The sequence below is a fragment of the Colletotrichum destructivum genome, chromosome 4 (genome assembly GCF_034447905.1).
Source record: "Colletotrichum destructivum chromosome 4, complete sequence".
Lineage (NCBI taxonomy): Eukaryota > Fungi > Ascomycota > Sordariomycetes > Glomerellales > Glomerellaceae > Colletotrichum > Colletotrichum destructivum.
The window spans coordinates 3,054,168-3,070,226 of NC_085899.1; the positions used below are offsets into that span (position 1 = coordinate 3,054,168).

General features: G+C 56.3%; 6 protein-coding genes across 6 annotated transcripts; 3 read left to right on the forward strand and 3 right to left on the reverse strand.

Annotated features, from left to right (window-relative positions):
* The first annotated feature begins 437 nt into the window (after positions 1-437).
* CDEST_06849 (Putative major facilitator superfamily, MFS transporter superfamily) lies at positions 438-4,369 on the forward strand. Its single transcript, XM_062923008.1, has 4 exons — positions 438-2,381; positions 2,478-3,473; positions 3,534-3,656; positions 3,714-4,369. Exons 1-4 carry the CDS (start codon positions 1,951-1,953, stop codon positions 4,072-4,074), a joined length of 1,911 nt encoding a protein of 636 aa, XP_062779059.1. The 5' UTR covers positions 438-1,950; the 3' UTR covers positions 4,075-4,369.
* Positions 4,370-4,538: 169 nt separating this feature from the next.
* On the forward strand, positions 4,539-5,678 carry CDEST_06850 (Putative CENP-V/GFA domain, Mss4-like superfamily protein). The gene is made up of 3 exons (XM_062923009.1): positions 4,539-5,199; positions 5,294-5,448; positions 5,523-5,678. The coding sequence occupies exons 1-3, from the start codon at positions 5,034-5,036 to the stop codon at positions 5,646-5,648; spliced, it is 447 nt and encodes a 148-aa protein (XP_062779060.1). The 5' UTR covers positions 4,539-5,033; the 3' UTR covers positions 5,649-5,678.
* On the reverse strand, positions 5,654-7,281 carry CDEST_06851 (Putative short-chain dehydrogenase/reductase SDR, NAD(P)-binding domain superfamily). Its single transcript, XM_062923010.1, has 2 exons — positions 6,504-7,281; positions 5,654-6,425 (listed from the first exon to the last, which is right to left on the reverse strand). The coding sequence occupies exons 1-2, from the start codon at positions 6,966-6,968 to the stop codon at positions 5,814-5,816; spliced, it is 1,077 nt and encodes a 358-aa protein (XP_062779061.1). The 5' UTR covers positions 6,969-7,281; the 3' UTR covers positions 5,654-5,813.
* A 462-nt stretch (positions 7,282-7,743) lies between these two features.
* CDEST_06852 (Putative sof1-like protein) lies at positions 7,744-9,295 on the reverse strand (the record flags this gene model as incomplete). The annotated part of the gene is made up of 5 exons (XM_062923011.1): positions 7,744-8,289; positions 8,342-8,938; positions 8,993-9,080; positions 9,130-9,171; positions 9,222-9,295. The coding sequence occupies 5 exons, from the start codon at positions 9,293-9,295 to the stop codon at positions 7,744-7,746; spliced, it is 1,347 nt and encodes a 448-aa protein (XP_062779062.1).
* Positions 9,296-9,521: 226 nt separating this feature from the next.
* CDEST_06853 (Putative proteasome component (PCI) domain, tetratricopeptide-like helical domain superfamily) lies at positions 9,522-11,436 on the forward strand. Its single transcript, XM_062923012.1, has 3 exons — positions 9,522-9,868; positions 9,936-10,018; positions 10,085-11,436. Exons 1-3 carry the CDS (start codon positions 9,684-9,686, stop codon positions 11,089-11,091), a joined length of 1,275 nt encoding a protein of 424 aa, XP_062779063.1. The 5' UTR covers positions 9,522-9,683; the 3' UTR covers positions 11,092-11,436.
* Position 11,437: 1 nt separating this feature from the next.
* On the reverse strand, positions 11,438-16,051 carry CDEST_06854 (uncharacterized protein). Its single transcript, XM_062923013.1, has one exon. It carries the CDS (start codon positions 15,921-15,923, stop codon positions 11,442-11,444), a length of 4,482 nt encoding a protein of 1,493 aa, XP_062779064.1. The 5' UTR covers positions 15,924-16,051; the 3' UTR covers positions 11,438-11,441.
* Positions 16,052-16,059: the final 8 nt, after the last annotated feature.

The window sequence follows — 16,059 nt, forward strand, 5'->3', positions numbered from 1 at the left end:
GGGCATCTTCCCAACGAGTTCATTTTTCGACAACCCAAATCTGTCTGATGCGATACGGAGCGTAGGATGAACGGGCGCCCTTTGTGACCATGTCCATCACTCTGCTTTCTCTCTCTCTCTCTCAACTGCCGCTGTTCAATACCGCGGGGGGCGATTGAAACCTCTTCGGCTTACGGACACGGACCGATAACCGAGCGTGGTGCGCCCACAAACCGGGGACGCCGTGGTATGCCAGTAAGGTTAGTCAGTGCTGCAGGCCGCGTCGGCGAGCTAGGCTATGCAGTCTAAACGCAGGGTGACGTTTAAGGCTGATGACTAACAGAACGCGGGCGGTCTGGCGGGTGACCCGAAAATTTTGACATTCTGGGCAATTAAATGACACCAAGTGGAGGGAGGGTGTGATTTTTTCTCTCTTTGCTTTTCTTATCGTTCAGATACCTATGTCTAGGGCCGTTGGATTGACTTCCGCTTAACTCCTTCCAAACTCCAGCCCGGTGACATCACACTTACACTTCCAAACACCGGTTCTAGCCCCTCTCCACCACACCTACTTGGTTCTCATCTCATGCCGTCGTCGGATCCGACCGGTTAACAAAAACTCAAGTTTATTGGCCGGGCTGTGTGTCGAAGATCGTTGTGAACTCTACTCCACTGCTTGTCGCTCGAGCCGAATTGGGGACTGTGACTCGCGGGTGCGCAGAAACTCTGCTTGTGAACAGTTCGATTGAGTGTCCCGTTCCAGATGGGATGAAGAAAGTCTAAGCCGGGCTCACGGGGACGCAAAGTTTAGTAAATGCCAATCTAGACGAACCGCATTCATAAGAACATCAGTCTACTAATCCCGGATTTGTAACGACACCGGCCCCAGTGGCCAAACTAGACTGTTCAAGGGTGGTGGACCCGCGTCATCGGGTCAAGGACATAAGGGCGAGACGTAGGCAAAAACGACGAGAGAGGGTAGGGAGAAAAAAAAAGCTGATACAACCAAAGGCCGAGCCAGCACCCACACCTCGGCTAGGCTCCATTGCAGATCCTAGTAACGAACAGTGCCGGCTACCGCCTCCGGCCCCGACCAGATCCACTTTTATCTTTTCTCCTTTCTACAGGCACCCGTTCGGCTCATGTCGCTTGTTTTCTTCGTAGTGATGCCGAGCTCCCTGCCGAGTTTTTGAACCAAAGGCAAGAGGACAAGAAAAGAAGGGGTGAAAAAAATCCTTGGATGGGGTCGACCCCCAAGTGGGACTCGGCCGATCCATAGGGGCCATCGTATCTCTCACATTCCATCCCCTTACTGTTCAGTAACCCGGGAGATGTCCCGGCTGGTTCCCATCAGCTGAGAGCAGAGTCATTCGTACTGGATTTTGACAAATCCACCCTCTGCTCCGCGTTGTCTTCTCCGGTCTTTTTATCTCCATACGCACTCCCTCGGCTTTTGCCTGCTTGTTGTCTGGCTTACCTATCCGATCTCTCCAATCCACATTCTCACTAATTGCCCTTCGTCTGAATTGACCTACTCTCTTCTCTCTCTCTCTCTCTCTCCATCTTACATATCCTTGGATCAGACAAGTCACTATTGTATCATTCATAAGACGAAAGCTGCCCACCTACAGTACATCGGATCGCGAACTTGCAATCTCCTGTTTATATATATATCCATCACACGTTCCGCTCACACGCTCACCTCCCCATTGCCACCGATCTAGACCTATCTCATCCGCCACAGTCAATTGGTATTACTCTACATTGACGTAGCTCGTTAAGCACGCCGGCTTCTTAATAGCTCCGAGCTATCTTTCCGCACAGCGCATCATTGCATAAGTCTGCTGCTACAACAACACTTCCTCGCGCACTCTTCTCGGTTCACGATATAAATACCTGCCGATCATCACAGCGACACTCTGATCGGTTACCCCTCTTCCTTAGAACACAACCCCTAGGCACCGTCCAACAATGGCGATGGACGAATTAGACCGCGAGATCGAGGCCGCCGAGCGCGACGCCTCCCAGAGCCGCTACCACGGCCGCGAAAGCCACGAAATCGAGCGGGTCCTCTCTAATTCTTCCTCTTCGACCTCCACGTCCTCCGCCACCCACGCCGGCGCCCGCCCCGCCTACCGCACCGGCACCGGCATCAGCCGCGTTTCGACCCAGAATGATCTCGAGCGTCACCCGACGGCCCTGAGCCGCATTGCCACCGCCCGCAGCCAGCACTCTAATACCGTCGGCCGTAGCATCAAGAGCAGGGAGTCGAGAAAGGCCCTGCCCGCCATGGGCGCCGGCAAGCCCTACCCGCCGCCGCTGCCCGAGCAGGAGGACTACGTTGTCGAGTTTGACGGGCCTGATGACCCCCTCCACGCGCAAAATTGGCCGTTGAAGAAGAAGTAAGTCGGTCCAATTATGCTTGTTCACCCGCGCGGGCGTTCGTCTCTTGAGGTGTTTGTCTGAGACGTCTGTTGCTGACACGTTTTGGCTCGCAGGTTGCTTACAGCCGCAATGCTTGGCTACACCACCATGACATCCGCCTTCACATCCAGTATCTTCTCTGCGGCGACGCAGGTCATTGCGACCGAGTACAACGTCTCGGCCACCGTGGGCACCCTCGGCGTGTCCTTTTACGTCCTGGGCTTTGCCTTTGGCCCGACGCTGTGGGCGCCCCTCTCCGAACTCCGCGGCCGTAGGCTGCCCCTTGTCCTTTCCATGTTCGGTTTCTCCATCTTCTCCATCAGCACCGCCGTCGCCAAGGATCTGCAGACCATCTTGATCTGCCGGTTCTTCGCCGGCTTCTTCGGCGCGTGCCCCCTGGCCGTCGTCGCCGCCGTCTTCTCCGATATGTTTGACAACCGCACCCGTGGCTCCGCCATCACCGTCTTTTCCATGGCCGTCTTCACCGGCCCGCTCCTGGCCCCCTTCATCGGCGGCTTCATCGTCGAGTCACACCTCGGTTGGCGCTGGACCGAATACATCCCCTCCTTTATGGGCTTCTTCGCCTTCTTCCTCGATCTGTTCTTCCTCGAGGAGACGTACCCGCCCGTCATCTTGGTTGGTAAGGCATCTGAGCTCCGCCGCAGGACCAGGAACTGGGGCATCCACGCTAAGCAGGAGGAGATTGAGGTCGACCTGAAGGAGATGATCAACAAGAACTTTTCCCGTCCCATGCGCCTCCTCTTTGGCGAGCCCATCGTCACCGCGCTGTCCGTCTACATGGCCTTCATCTACGGACTGTTGTACCTGTTCCTGACGGCGTACCCCTTCGTCTTCCGCGGCATCCACGGCTTCGGCGCCGGCCAGTCCGGTCTCACCTTCTTTGGCATGATCACTGGCCAGCTCATTGCCGGTATCACCGTCTTGCTCCAGCAGCCGTGGTACCTGCGGAAGCTGAAAGCCAACAACGGCGTGCCCGTCCCGGAGTGGCGTCTTCCGAGTGTTATTGCCGGCGGCGTGTTCTTCGCGGCCGGTATCTTTTGGTTTGGATGGTAAGCTTCATCTCCACGTTGTAGCTCAGCTATGTACATAAAGTACTAACAAAATTCTAGGTCTGGCTACCGCGAAGACATCCATTGGATCGTTCCTACCCTCAGTGGTCTCTTCACTGGTTTCGGTCTCATGTCTATCTTCCTCCAGGCTCTCAACTACCTCGTCGACGCCTACCTCATGTTGTACGTGCTGTCCTATTATCCGACCCCTTTGTCGTAATAAACTGACCATCTCTCCAGCGCGGCTTCTGCCATCGCCGGAAACACCTTCCTCCGCTCCCTCTGCGGTGCCGGCTTCCCCCTGTTCGCGAGCTACATGTTCAACGGCATGGGCATCGAATGGGCATCGACGCTGCTCGGTATTGTCGCCGCCGTCCTCGTGCCCATCCCCGTCATCTTCTACATCTGGGGCGCCAAGATCCGTGCCAAGAGCGCCTACGCCCCGACCTTCGCCGCCCCGGCCGACGAGCCCGACAACGACGATACGGAGGCGTTCGCCAACGGCCGCACGAGCCACGACAACGAGAAGCCGCCCTCCGTCGCTGCGCTGGATGCGAGCAGGCCGAGGACGAGCGGCGACAAGGCCATGAACGCCGTCTAGACAAGCTTCACGTGGAGTTTTGTTGTCTATACGATTTATCTCTTCAGTACACAAGCTCTCACACACACACATACCCTTGGATTTATGCGGTTCCCGGCGTTTGATGAGATACCATAGGTCGGGTTTTTTGGAGAAAACAAAAAAGTTCTGTTGGCTCTTGTTTTTCCTTGGGCATTACGTCTCGTTTGGAGACGTTCATGACAGCATCATCTGATACCATTTTGCCAAACAAACCTACCATAGCTTATTTACGCTTAATTTACATCATCTAATAAAAGACACTTAAAGTATTGGACTTCTTTTCCGCACATGTTTTCACACATCGACGAGCTCATCAAGAAGACTATCTCGTGGCTAAATATAATTCTTCACCCCACTTCAGCAACTGCAGTTGGAAGGGCGCGGTGTCATAGCCCGATGCGGCAGGTCGTGCAAGACGGACGCCCCATCCGACATCGAACATGGTCCCGGCTCCACGCTTCGGGGCATGCCAGTGCGGACGGCATGGCGAATGTGCAACCAAAAAAAAACTAATCTCCGGGGCCTGGACGAGGAGGGCCGGCGGGGATGGTCCTTCGGCATTGGTCAGCATATGATTTTCTACAGGGCGTGTCTACATGTCTTTACGACGTGTAAACCCGCTTGTCACAACCAGATTCAAAGAAAATGAGGGGAAGTGGCTGTGTTGGCAAGACTCACATGAACGAATCCTTCATAATGTTGCCGGGAGATTTGTTTCATTTTGCGTAGATACAGCCATCGACAACGTCTTCCCCTTCAACACGTAACTAAACGACTTATTCGTGCGGTAAATATCGGCTTTCGCTTAGATCCGAGAACCACGATTGAGTAGGCGGAGGACCGATAGACGAACATTCCAGACGGACCTTCTCATATCTCCAGCACATACATAGTATCAGTCATCTCAAACAGCACAATCCAACCCCCCCGATCTCGTCATGTCGGCCGAAGAAGAGGCCCCGAAGCCGTCCAAGACTTACGATGGGAGCTGCCACTGCGGCAACATCAAGTTCTCGCTGACGCTCTCGCCGCCGCTGGAGGAGGGATACAAGGTCCTCAACTGCAACTGCTCCATCTGCCGACGCAGCGGCTATCTCCTCATTTGTACACTTCCTCTTCACTTGCGCCCCCCTCCCCCTCCTTCTCTATCTCTCGGCCTCAGACGCCGCTTGAACTAACTTCTCTTTCGCACAAAAAGACCCCGAAAAGAAGGACGTCACTTGGCACGACGGCTCCCGCGAGCGGTGTGTCAACTACCGCTTCAACACCAAGACCAAGGACCAGATGTTCTGCGGCGGCTGCGGGTCGAGCCTGGGCATCGACTTTCTGGAAGACACGTGTTACGGCATCAGCGTATGGCTTCGTGTTCTCTTATCCTCAATTAAGATTGTCATGATGTGGGGGAAACGCTGACAGAATCGAAACAGGCGCGTGCGCTGGATGGCATCGATCTCGATACGCTAACGTACAGGAAGCTGGATGGCGTCAACAAGGTGTCGCCGGCCCAGGACCTGTCGGGAACCGAAACCAAGAAAGCTAGCATTCAGGCCTAGCCATGAACCTCTAATTTGAGATTAGAAATATCTCCACTCAGATACATCTTTACAATTTTTGCTATATGCGTGACCTGCTGTCGGTATTACAGAGAACCTCCGGCGCCGGCACCACAGGCCTCCTCGAGGGATGATTGGCAACAAGCAGGCCAGTGACCATCTCCTTTAGATCAGACTCCCGTTCTTCTCGCCCATCCCCTTCTCCTGCCTGCCGATGAACGTCTGCATTGAGGTATCCACGCCTGCCAGTCGTCTCGCGACCTGCTGCACGGCGACGGGAAGCACGTTGTACCAGTGAATCCAGCGCGCGTATAGCGGCATCGCGACATGGGCGCTCCGCCCTGCGTCAATGGCGGCGATCACCTCCTTGCAGACGTCGACGGGCTCGACGACGGGCGCGACAAAAGCGTGCGGGGTCTGCACGCCGTAGAAGAGCGGCGTCGACAGTTGGCCGGGCTCGACGAGTATGGTGCGGATATCCGGGTGGGAGGCCGCGAGCTCGGCAGTCAGGGACTTGTGAAGGGCCGTCACGCCGGCCTTTGCGGCGGCGTAGTCCGTCAGGCGGGCGGCGCCGAGGTGGCCGAGTACCGAGGACATGGTCACAACGGTGCCGCCATTGCCGCCACGGATCATGGGCGGGAGGAAGGTCTTGAGGGTGTAGAAGTGCGCCGTGAGGTTCGTCGCGATAGACTTCTCAATCTCCTCGAAGTCGAATTCCAGGAGGGACTTGCCCTTGACAATGGCAGCGTTGTTGATCAGGACAGTTGGAGTGCCGAGCTGTTTTGCGTAAACATGTCAGTCACCCTTTTCGCCGACGCAGCGTTTGGACACAAAGCAAGGGGGGAGGGGGCTCACATCTCTTTCAATCTCGGCCGCGACCCTCGCAACTTGCGCCTTGTCCGTGACGTCGCACTTGTAGAACGTGACGCCCCTCGCCTCGCCGTTCTCCATATCGTTCACATCCAGCACGGCGACGGTAGCGCCGCGCATGCCGTATACCTCGGCGATGAGGAGACCCAGGCCGCTGCCGCCGCCGGTGATGACGATGACCTCCTCGTTAAGGTCGACGTCGCGCGGCAGTCCGTACGCGATGCGTTGGTTGATCACGTTGGCCATCCAGCACAGCGTGATGAAGGTGGCCCAGGCGATGGAGCCGACCATGGGCGGGGCATCCCAGCGCAGGGCCTGGGCGCGGAAGCAGAGGGGGATGATCCACGAGATGAAGGGGTGGAAGAAAGTGACCTTAAAGACCTTGACGAGAAGGTCGATGGAGAGCGGCGCGAACCACGAGTCGCGCTGGGGCGGGCGTGGGTAGTCCATAGTGGGCGGCGGTGGTGGTATGTCGCGGCGGTACGAGAGGTCGAAGTCGTAAGATAAGCTGTGTCGTGCCGAGCTAAGGGCGGGATTAGTATAGGATTTCTGGGATGGCGGCCTGCACAGATTTGAAGAATTAAGATGAGACAAGTTCGGTAGTGAGTTCGAGAAGAATTGTACAGGTGTCGTCCAGCGTGAGGGAAGCAGGAAATGCAAAAAAGGGCCAAGATGAGACGAAAGGCCGCACAGCCAAAACCCTCAGTCGGGCCACGGGGAAGCTTGACGCTCGTCGTCACATGTGGATGGATCTGGATCGTTGAAACGGTGGCCAAGCGCCTAGGGGTGCTTCTGCTCCTGCATGTGCCCCGGCCCCCCCTGGGAAACCTCCTGGGACAGCCGCTAAAACGCCCTGTGAGCCCCCTTGCAGCCGAAGCCGTCCAAGCCCCACTTCAAGCCGCGGGCGAACAGAGCTTATCCAAGCCGGCGGACATTGTCGGCCGCCGAACGGAAGCAGGCCGGTGAGCTGGTACAGTACACCGGATCTTGTAGAAACGAACTATAGGAAACGGCGTGCATCTGGCTTTGGTTCATGATCATTGTTGAATTCTATCTATGAAGAACGACCTGATCTGTGGTATTCCGACCCTATCTAGGTGGCACTTTTCACTCAATTATCCCCCTTTTTTCCTTTTTACATACCTAGACATGACATGCCACCCCCAACGCCGAACAATGCAAAGAAGCAACACCATCGAAGACATGTATCCGCAATAGACCGTCTCTATTTCTCCCGCGCCAGGATGGGCTTTTCTCTCTCGCCCTTGCGCCTCTCGAACTGCTTCTTGGTGTGTCTCCGCTCGTTCTCCTCGCGCCTCTTGATTGACTTGAGCTCCACATTCTTGATCTCGCCCGCCTTCTTGATGACCGTCGGCAGGTGACGGTGTTTCTTGATGCGTCTGATCTCTGGCATGTGGCTGTATCGGGAGACGAGGGCCTCATTGTACTCGAGGGCCTGCCTCTGCTTCGCAGTCCTGATGCCGGATCGGTCTGTGGCGTTGGATCGCCAGACGCGCACATTTCCGTCGTCCGAACCGGTGAGAATGTACTTGGAGTCGGGAGTGAACATAGTGCTGAACACTCTCTGCATGCGCTTGGTGTGGTACATGTCGCGGGAGTGTCCTTGGTCGCGGTTCCAGATCCGAACTGTCCTGTCGTATGATCCGGATACCAGTTCCTCACCCGTCGGGCTGAACTCAACACTCATAACGGCGGCGACATGGCCCTTGTAGACATTCAGTGCTCTGTCGAACTTGCGCATGTCGAACATCTGCTTCAAGTTAGTTGTCGTTTTCAAGACACATTGGCTACTCATGACTTACGTAGCAGTTGTGGTCCTCGCTGCCAACGACAAAGTTGAAAGCTTCCATAGGGTTCCAGGACAAGGAGTTGCATGCGAATGTCATTGTTGTCTTGGTCAAGGGCATCGCAGTACGGATGTCCCAGAGAATGATGCTCCTGTCGGCGCCCGTGCTACCAAGGATAGACTGCTCAACCTGGTTAAAAGAAACGGCGTTGATGGTGTCGGTTGCATTCGGCCATCGCAAAATTTCGGGAGCCGCGCTGTGTCTCTCCAAGTCGTAGATGGCAATCTCGCTGGAGGAAGAGGAGGCGGCAAAGGCGTTTCGCGATCGGTGGTGCGACAGACTCTGGAAACCGCTGTGGCCCAACCACGAAGAAATGGGCGCCGAGTCGCTCGGCGTGTGGTACGGATCCCAAAGTTTTATCGTCTTGTCCGCCGCAGCACTCAGAAGCTTTCCGTCCTTGGTCCAGCAGAGACTTCGCACGATATTGGTATGGGCGCTCTTCGTGTGCCAAATCTCGTCTCGGCTCGTGAGGTCGAAGGCTTTGATCGCGCCATCGCCACTGGCAGATGCCATATGTTTCAAGGAGTTCGGGTCCTTGGCCATCGAGTAAACCTATGGCGTTTGTTAGGAAACGGAGTGGTGTTCGAGGACTCGGATCGGACGTACACCATCGACATGACCACTGCCCATCTGCCCGACAAAGGGCGCGGCATGCATACGCTCCAGCTTTACGGCATTGAGGGCTTTTGTGTACCTGAGCTTCTCGTCAGTGTGCACCGTCAAAGGTGGCGAGTTAGACTTACTCTCGAGCACGCTCCATAGGATGCTGAGCAGGATCGAGGTTGCTTTAAGGTGGTTAGCTTGGTTTTACAAACTACATGACAGCTGTAATTACCGAGGTAACTTCTGCGCATTCGATCCCGGAGCTTTGTACTCCTCGACGCTCCGAGAAAGGGCCTTGATCTTCATTTTGGCTAACGTGGTGCAGTGACTTGCTTCACCAGAGAATTGTCGATGGCTGCCAACCTTGCGAAAGCCATATCCATCCAGAACTTCTCCCAAAAATTTAAGTGGGGTGGAGACCATTCGGAGAATTATATCCAATAAGAAAATACATCGGATCAACCATGGCCCGAAGCGCACCCTGCCCTCAACTCTGGCCGGGCTTGCGTCGCAGTCACGGCAACCTGGACCTTCTGAAGGCGGCTGGAGCTCTCGATTGCACCGAGCAAGCTACATCACGAATCCGGCAACACCACCACCCCCCTCACCACCGACGACAACCTCGCGAAATCGAACAAATCCAAGACCGAAGTGACCAAATACTTGCCACTACAGCCAAAAAATAATAATCAGGATGGCTCAGGGCGAATCGGCTAGGGTGCAGGAGGCACAGAAGGCGGCCAAGTCAGATCCCCGAAAGGCAGAGCAGCTGTTTAAGGAAATCATCTCTCAGCCTCCTTCCTCTGCGACCTCCGATGCCGCAGTGAAGGAGTACGAGACGGCACTGATCAGCTTGGGAGAGCTGTACCGGGATGAGAAGTGAGCCCCTCCTCCGTCCGGTGATGACATCGTGTGGGGGACCCATGTTTGCTAACGGCCCGCTTAGGAAGACGCAGGAGCTTGTCGACCTGATCACAAAAAGCCGGACAGTTCTCTCGTCATTCGCCAAGGCAAAGACAGCAAAGCTGGGTAGGACTGCATCTGTTTAGCTTCGTGTACTGTGGCAAAGCCAATACTGATATGAACCCCCTCCAGTCCGCACTCTACTCGACCTCTTCGAGAACATTGAGGGCAGCACCGATATTCAGATCGCCGTTACGAAGTCATGTATAGAATGGGCAACTTCGGAGCGCCGCAGTTTCCTGCGCCAGAATCTCGAGACCCGTTTGGTCACTCTCCTCATGGCGAAGCAGTCCTACTACGACGCCCTCACTCTCATCAACGGCCTCCTCCGCGAGCTTAAGCGCCTGGACGACAAGCTCGTCCTCGTCGAGGTCCAGCTTCTCGAGTCGCGTGTCTACCACGCCCTTGGCAACATCCCCAAGGCGCGCGCTGCTCTCACGAGCGCCCGCACGAGCGCCGCCTCCGTTTACACCCCGCCCCTCCTCCAAGCCCACCTCGACATGCAGAGCGGTATGCTCCACGCCGAAGACAAGGACTTCAACACGGCCTTCTCTTACTTCATCGAGGCCCTTGACGGCTACCACACCCAGGACGAGTCCGTCAAGGCCACCGCTGCTCTACAGTACATGTTGCTCTGCAAGATCATGCTGAACCTGGCCGACGACGTCAACAACCTGATGACGTCGAAGCAGGCTCAGAAGTACGCTAGCAAGAACCTCGAGGCCATGAAGGCCATCGCCCGCGCACACTCCAACCGCTCCTTGGAGGAGTACGAACAAGCTCTCCAGTCTTACCGCGAGCAGCTCGGCAGCGACGCCTTTATTCGCAACCACCTGCGACGTCTGTACGACGCCATGCTGGAGCAAAACCTTATCAAGGTCATCGAGCCCTTCTCTCGCGTCGAGATCAACCACATCGCCAAGATGGTCGGCCTCGACACGCAACAGGTGGAGCGCAAGCTCTCACAGATGATTCTGGACAAGGTCATCATCGGTGTTTTGGACCAGGGTGCGGGATGCCTCATTATTTACGACGAGACGGAGCGCGACAGCGCATACGACCATGCCCTGGCCACGATTGAGAAGTTGAGCAGTGTGGTGGACGTCCTCTACACCAACCAGGCCTCGATGCTTGAGTAAAAGACAACGGCAGGCGTCTAGGGTTGGCAGCTGGAGGACAGCGGAAGGAATTTGGGAACTGTACTATTACCATAGACAAATGCCGGCGGTGCATGAGACAGAATTTATTCTGATGTGGTATCCTAACAAATGCGGGGAGGGCAAGCTCGTGGCTCCCGAGTGACTGGAAAAAACAAAAACGTGACAGTAATCCGACCCTTCAACGCCTAAACCAAAACCCATATATACGTGATTCTGTATGCTCATTGAGCATGAGGCTTTCGTGGAGACCATTTTGGTCCCTATACTGTGAACACAACCCCAGTAAAACACCGTCATGCACACCACCCATCGTCCCCCTGGCCATGCATCTAGGCAAACTGTACAGAGGGCGCCTTGGGCGCCTTGCCCTCCTTCCGGAGCTGCTCCCCGACAATCAACGAAAACACCCTCTTGGCGAGGACCTCCTCCTCCCACCCGCCGACCTCGGCCTTAAAGGCGTCGACGACGTCAAGATGCCATTGCTCCAAGGTCAGACTGGCGCCGTGCGAGTGGACGGAGCGGCCGAGCAGCCATCCGGACTTGCTCTGAAAGTCGTCCGGAAACTGAAAATCGAACGGCCCCAGGCGGCGCAGCTGAATGATGTCATCCAGCAACAGCCAGTGGTCACGCGACCACATGGTCTGCGAGAGGCGCGGCTCCTCTTCAACCACCGGCTTGAGCGGGCCGCCCATTTCCGGCGCGTCCGTCATCGAGACGTCCATGTCCTCTTGTTGTGCGTCGTCGCCCTCGTCCATGGCGGCATCGTTCTCCTTGTCCTCTTCTTCCATGATGGCATTGATGCGCTGCTGCTGTTGCTGCTGCTGTTGCTGCTGCTGTTGCTGCTGCTGCTGCTGTTGGGCGGCGGACGCGCTGCTGTTGGAACTAGCGGACAGGCGACGATGTGCGCGGACTTGCGCCTGAGCCAGAGGCGAGAGAACGCTGCTAGTGAACTCAACGACTCTGCCCGGCGTGCGCGGCTTCAGGGGAGAGCGCAGGCAGGACTTGGTGGGTGACAAGTTCCGGTCTGGCAAGGGCCGGAGAATACGCCGCTCGGATTCGGGCGAGTCTTCCGCAATGGCCGAGGCACTACTCTCTTGCCACTTCTGGATATCCGCGCGAGTGAGCTGCATCCGCACCGGGGTCAACGATGGCACTGGCGGTGCCGCCTTGCTGAACAAATTTTGCGTCTTCTGCCCTTCTTTGGGCGTGAAGTTCTTCTTCTGCGGTATAGGAGCGAAAGAGACATCAGACGATATGTTTGCTTGAGAATCGGGTATCTCGGATCGCTGTCTCGTGTTGCCCTGAGGTTTGGTTGAAGAGAAGAGTTCCCGGCGCGAGTCGGTGACTGACTTCGTAGCAGAGGGTTTCGCGGGCGAGAAGAGATCCGAGCGACCACTGGCGGAAGGCGCGAATGCCTTCTGTGGGATAGAGGGGAACATGGAGTTCGTCTCGAGCCCCGTGTTGAGCTGCTCAGGGGGCTGCGCATTATCCTTGGACGACAACGCGTTCTGTCGCTTCTTGTCCAGGATCTCCCTGATACCTTCCGCTCCGGGGAGAAGAGCAGGAGAGGAGAAGAAGACAGACAGGTCCTTTTTCGCGGACGATCTCTGTGCAACCTCGAAAGCCTTCTGAGGAAGCTGTTTCTGGCTCCGTTGTTGAGAAAGCATGGAGAAGTCCTCTTCCTCGGCCTCGCCAAAGCCAGGCTTGTAGATCTTTGCCGCCGCTGGAGTGAACAGGGTGTTCTTCTTTGGCGACTCCGCCCGACTCTGCCACGGCCCGGGAAGAACTGCGCGCCGCTCGGGAACCGGTGCAACGGGTTGCTTGCCAAATGACTGTTGGCGACTGTATTTGGAGGCAGGACGCGACGCCTCTACCGCCCAGATGTCATCGTCTTCTTCCTCGAGCTGTTCTTCCTCAACTTCTGTCTCATCGGCGCCATCAAAAGTGAGACTGAGACCCTCAAAGCTGGGTCGCCGACTGGCCCGGGACGTCCCGGCAGCGATCATGCTATTATTTTGCATGGACTGCGACTGAGTAAAAGGCTGCTCACGCGGAGCCGGCGCTTCTGCCATCCAGCTCATCTCATCAGCTTCATCGGCTGGGGCTACGCGAAGAGATCCCGACATGGACACCGAAACTTCCCTTTGCTCCTCGGTAGGAGACACAAGCATGCTCTTAGCCAGAGCCTCCATGAAGCTTGGCTGACCGGTATGATCATCCTCATGACCAAAGGGGTCTTCATAAGGCTGACCTGCCGACTGCGGCACTGGAGGTTGCGTCTGAGGTTGTGGCTGGGGCTGGGGCTGAGGTTGGGCCGAGGCGCGAGTTGGTGATCCGAAGAATTGAGCTCCCGCCTGTATCAGCGTAGACAAAGGCTGGGTCCAACTGCGAGTCGACTTGGCGGCTGACTGAGGCTGGCTACTGCTCGTGGTAGGTCTGAAAGGGCTACCAAGAGAGTTCCTACGAGGAGGTGACGATGCGTCCGATGTGACACTCTGCAAAGCTCTTCCGGCCCTCACGATAGGAGATAGCGCGGGTCGAAGCCCATTGTCAGGTGATGCCGCACGAGGCGCCAAGAGATTTACATCCGGCGATGGGACGGGGGAAGAGACCGGTGCCACTGGAGTGATGTACTCGCTAGTTACTGCAGGAAGGTTGGTTGTCAGCTCCGGAACTGGGGGATCAGAGCTCATCTCGGGGAGCTGAGAGTATTCAGCGGTTGGAGAGCTCTGCGGTGCTTCGATGGTTTTGGCATCCGATTGAGGGACGGTGACCTCATTAGGCGATGGCGTGTCGTCTGGTGTCGGCATTCGTGCCGAGTCTGATCGAGTGTAAGAAACACTCGCATTAGATGGAGCTGCAGATTTGGGTGAACCCTTACGAGCTTCTTCCTCTGCCGCCTCTTGCTCTTCCGCCTGGTCACCTTGGGATATTTCGACGTCGTCCTCGAAGTCCTCCATCTCGTCCTGAATCTCGCCCCCGATGACATCTGCAGTCTCTTCGTTGTCCTCGTCAACCTGGGGCAGATTTGCTTTGCCCGGAGTTGCTGCCTCGAGGTAGGCTTCTGGAATCTCGGAAAACTCGTCTTCGTACACCGCAGATGCCTCCTCATTGGCCATCGAGCTGCGCCTGGAGGCCTTGGCATGAGGAGTGGCCGCATCCAAGATTCTGGATGGTATGCTGGAGAATGAGTCATCCGGCTGTGAGAGTCCCATCTTAGAGGTCTCCAACTCCAGTTGCTTTGCCTTGTTCTCAAATAGCTTCCGGCCTAGTGGAATAGACTTGCGACGGGGGCTGCTTCTTGTCCGACCTGGCGACTGGTTGCTCCTGTTTGGGGAAGTCTGCTCGGATGCCAGTGACTGAGACGGAAGAATAGGCCGGGGAAGAGAAGGAAGAGCGACTGGGGATTCGTCCACATCATTGTCGAGGTCCACAATAGACTTTATGTGTGTTTCGGCCTCCTGCTCGGGTTGAACCTCCTCCTGGTCTAGACCATGATGTGCTAGAGCCTCTTGCTCAGTAGGGATTCTGACGGTATTGTCTTCCGCTTCTTCTACTTCTACTTCTTCGTCGTCGTCATCATCCACGCGCAAGGCACCGCTTCGTCTCAAAGACTCCATTGTCTGGTTGATGATCAAGCCTGTTTCCTCGCCAACGTCATCTGAACCAGGGACATGCATGCTCGTATGTCCCATCATAGAGGGAATGGAGTTTGCGAAAATCATACTGAAATCCTCGCCCTGGGCAACCGTGTCTTGGTCACGGTGCTCGCGTTCCGCGTCATTGCCGCCAATTAATGACGATATATCGCTCGGTGCGCCCGGCGCAAAGTCATATTCGTTGTATTCGGGCTCGTTTCCTGATTCGGAATGAAGCTGTTCAGACGGCGTCGGACTTTTGTCTTGTAAGTAGGCGGGCGTCGGGCTGAGGACGATTGGATTGTCTTGTGTCGTTGCTCGAGGCGTCGCTTGGTCTGATATTGTTTGCATCCAGATGTCGGGTTCGGATTGGGGCATCGAGCCAGCAGGCTGTGGCCGTCTCGGAGTAGGATCGTCAACGGCCATATCCTCCATCACCGCAGCGAGCCCACCGTCTGATGGCGCCTCGCCGCCAAAGTTTGCTCCCTTCTCAATCGTTTTCACTGGCTGGTCGGAGAACTCGACGCGTTTGGGTCGGCCGCGACCCCGGGTTGTGCTGGGTCTGGACGAAGGGGCGGGGTCTTCGGATTTCCCACGCGGCTGGCGACTGGTCGCGCGCCTGGTACGAGTAGTCGATTTCGGTGTTCCCTGGATGGTGATATCGGTTTCGATGCCATCCGAATCTGCAATGGTCTTGACCTTTCGTGTCTGTCTTGGTGTCTTCTTTGGAGAAGACGTAGCCCTCCTCTTGGTTGCTGTGCCTGTCTTTGGAGTGGCAGCTTTGGGAGGCCGACCCCGGCGCGCCGGAGTCTTGACGGCTGTGTTTCTCCTATCACCAGCCAGTGGGACGGTGGTTGTGTATGCGCCGCGACTCAGAGTGGGCGTATCGGCGTTGAAAAGCCTGCGCCCGACGTTCTCGTACTCGCCCTCCCCCTCCGCCTCAACGGTCACTAGCAACCGCTTGGGAGCACGGTCGTCGCCAACCTCGAGCTCGAACATTTGCTTTCTAGGCGAAGTCCCAGGGCCGCCGAGGGAGAACAATCGCTGCGACCTTTGGCTACGGGTGACGCGACGTGACGAAGGGTAGAGCGCCGAAGAGACGGTATCGTTGAGCGGATCTGGCGAGGACAGCAGGTCGTCGCTGCCGCCCCCCCTTGGTCTTGGTGTCGCCATTTTGAGAAATGCGCAAAAACCAGTAGGATTGTGGAGGAAGAAGGACAAAAAAAAGAAAAAGCCTCGCGCTATGGCTGTCGCATAGACGATATGCAAAGAACAAACAACGCGACAATGCAAGTCAGACTTCTAGGCC

Bases quoted from the DNA above. Each gene is read 5' to 3' on its own strand.
- CDEST_06849 (XM_062923008.1), top strand. From the start codon at position 1,951: ATGGCGATGGACGAATTAGACCGCGAGATCGAGGCCGCCGAGCGCGAC. The intron at 3,474-3,533 runs GTAAGCTTCATC...ACAAAATTCTAG, and splicing joins GGTATCTTTTGGTTTGGATG to GTCTGGCTACCGCGAAGACA. The intron at 3,657-3,713 runs GTACGTGCTGTC...CCATCTCTCCAG, and splicing joins GTCGACGCCTACCTCATGTT to CGCGGCTTCTGCCATCGCCG.
- CDEST_06850 (XM_062923009.1), top strand. From the start codon at position 5,034: ATGTCGGCCGAAGAAGAGGCCCCGAAGCCGTCCAAGACTTACGATGGG. The intron at 5,200-5,293 runs GTACACTTCCTC...TCGCACAAAAAG, and splicing joins CAGCGGCTATCTCCTCATTT to ACCCCGAAAAGAAGGACGTC. The intron at 5,449-5,522 runs GTATGGCTTCGT...GAATCGAAACAG, and splicing joins ACACGTGTTACGGCATCAGC to GCGCGTGCGCTGGATGGCAT.
- CDEST_06851 (XM_062923010.1), bottom strand. From the start codon at position 6,968: ATGGACTACCCACGCCCGCCCCAGCGCGACTCGTGGTTCGCGCCGCTC. The intron at 6,426-6,503 runs GTGAGCCCCCTC...TACGCAAAACAG, and splicing joins CGGCCGAGATTGAAAGAGAT to CTCGGCACTCCAACTGTCCT.
- CDEST_06853 (XM_062923012.1), top strand. From the start codon at position 9,684: ATGGCTCAGGGCGAATCGGCTAGGGTGCAGGAGGCACAGAAGGCGGCC. The intron at 9,869-9,935 runs GTGAGCCCCTCC...CGGCCCGCTTAG, and splicing joins GAGCTGTACCGGGATGAGAA to GAAGACGCAGGAGCTTGTCG. The intron at 10,019-10,084 runs GTAGGACTGCAT...AACCCCCTCCAG, and splicing joins GGCAAAGACAGCAAAGCTGG to TCCGCACTCTACTCGACCTC.
- CDEST_06854 (XM_062923013.1), bottom strand. From the start codon at position 15,923: ATGGCGACACCAAGACCAAGGGGGGGCGGCAGCGACGACCTGCTGTCC.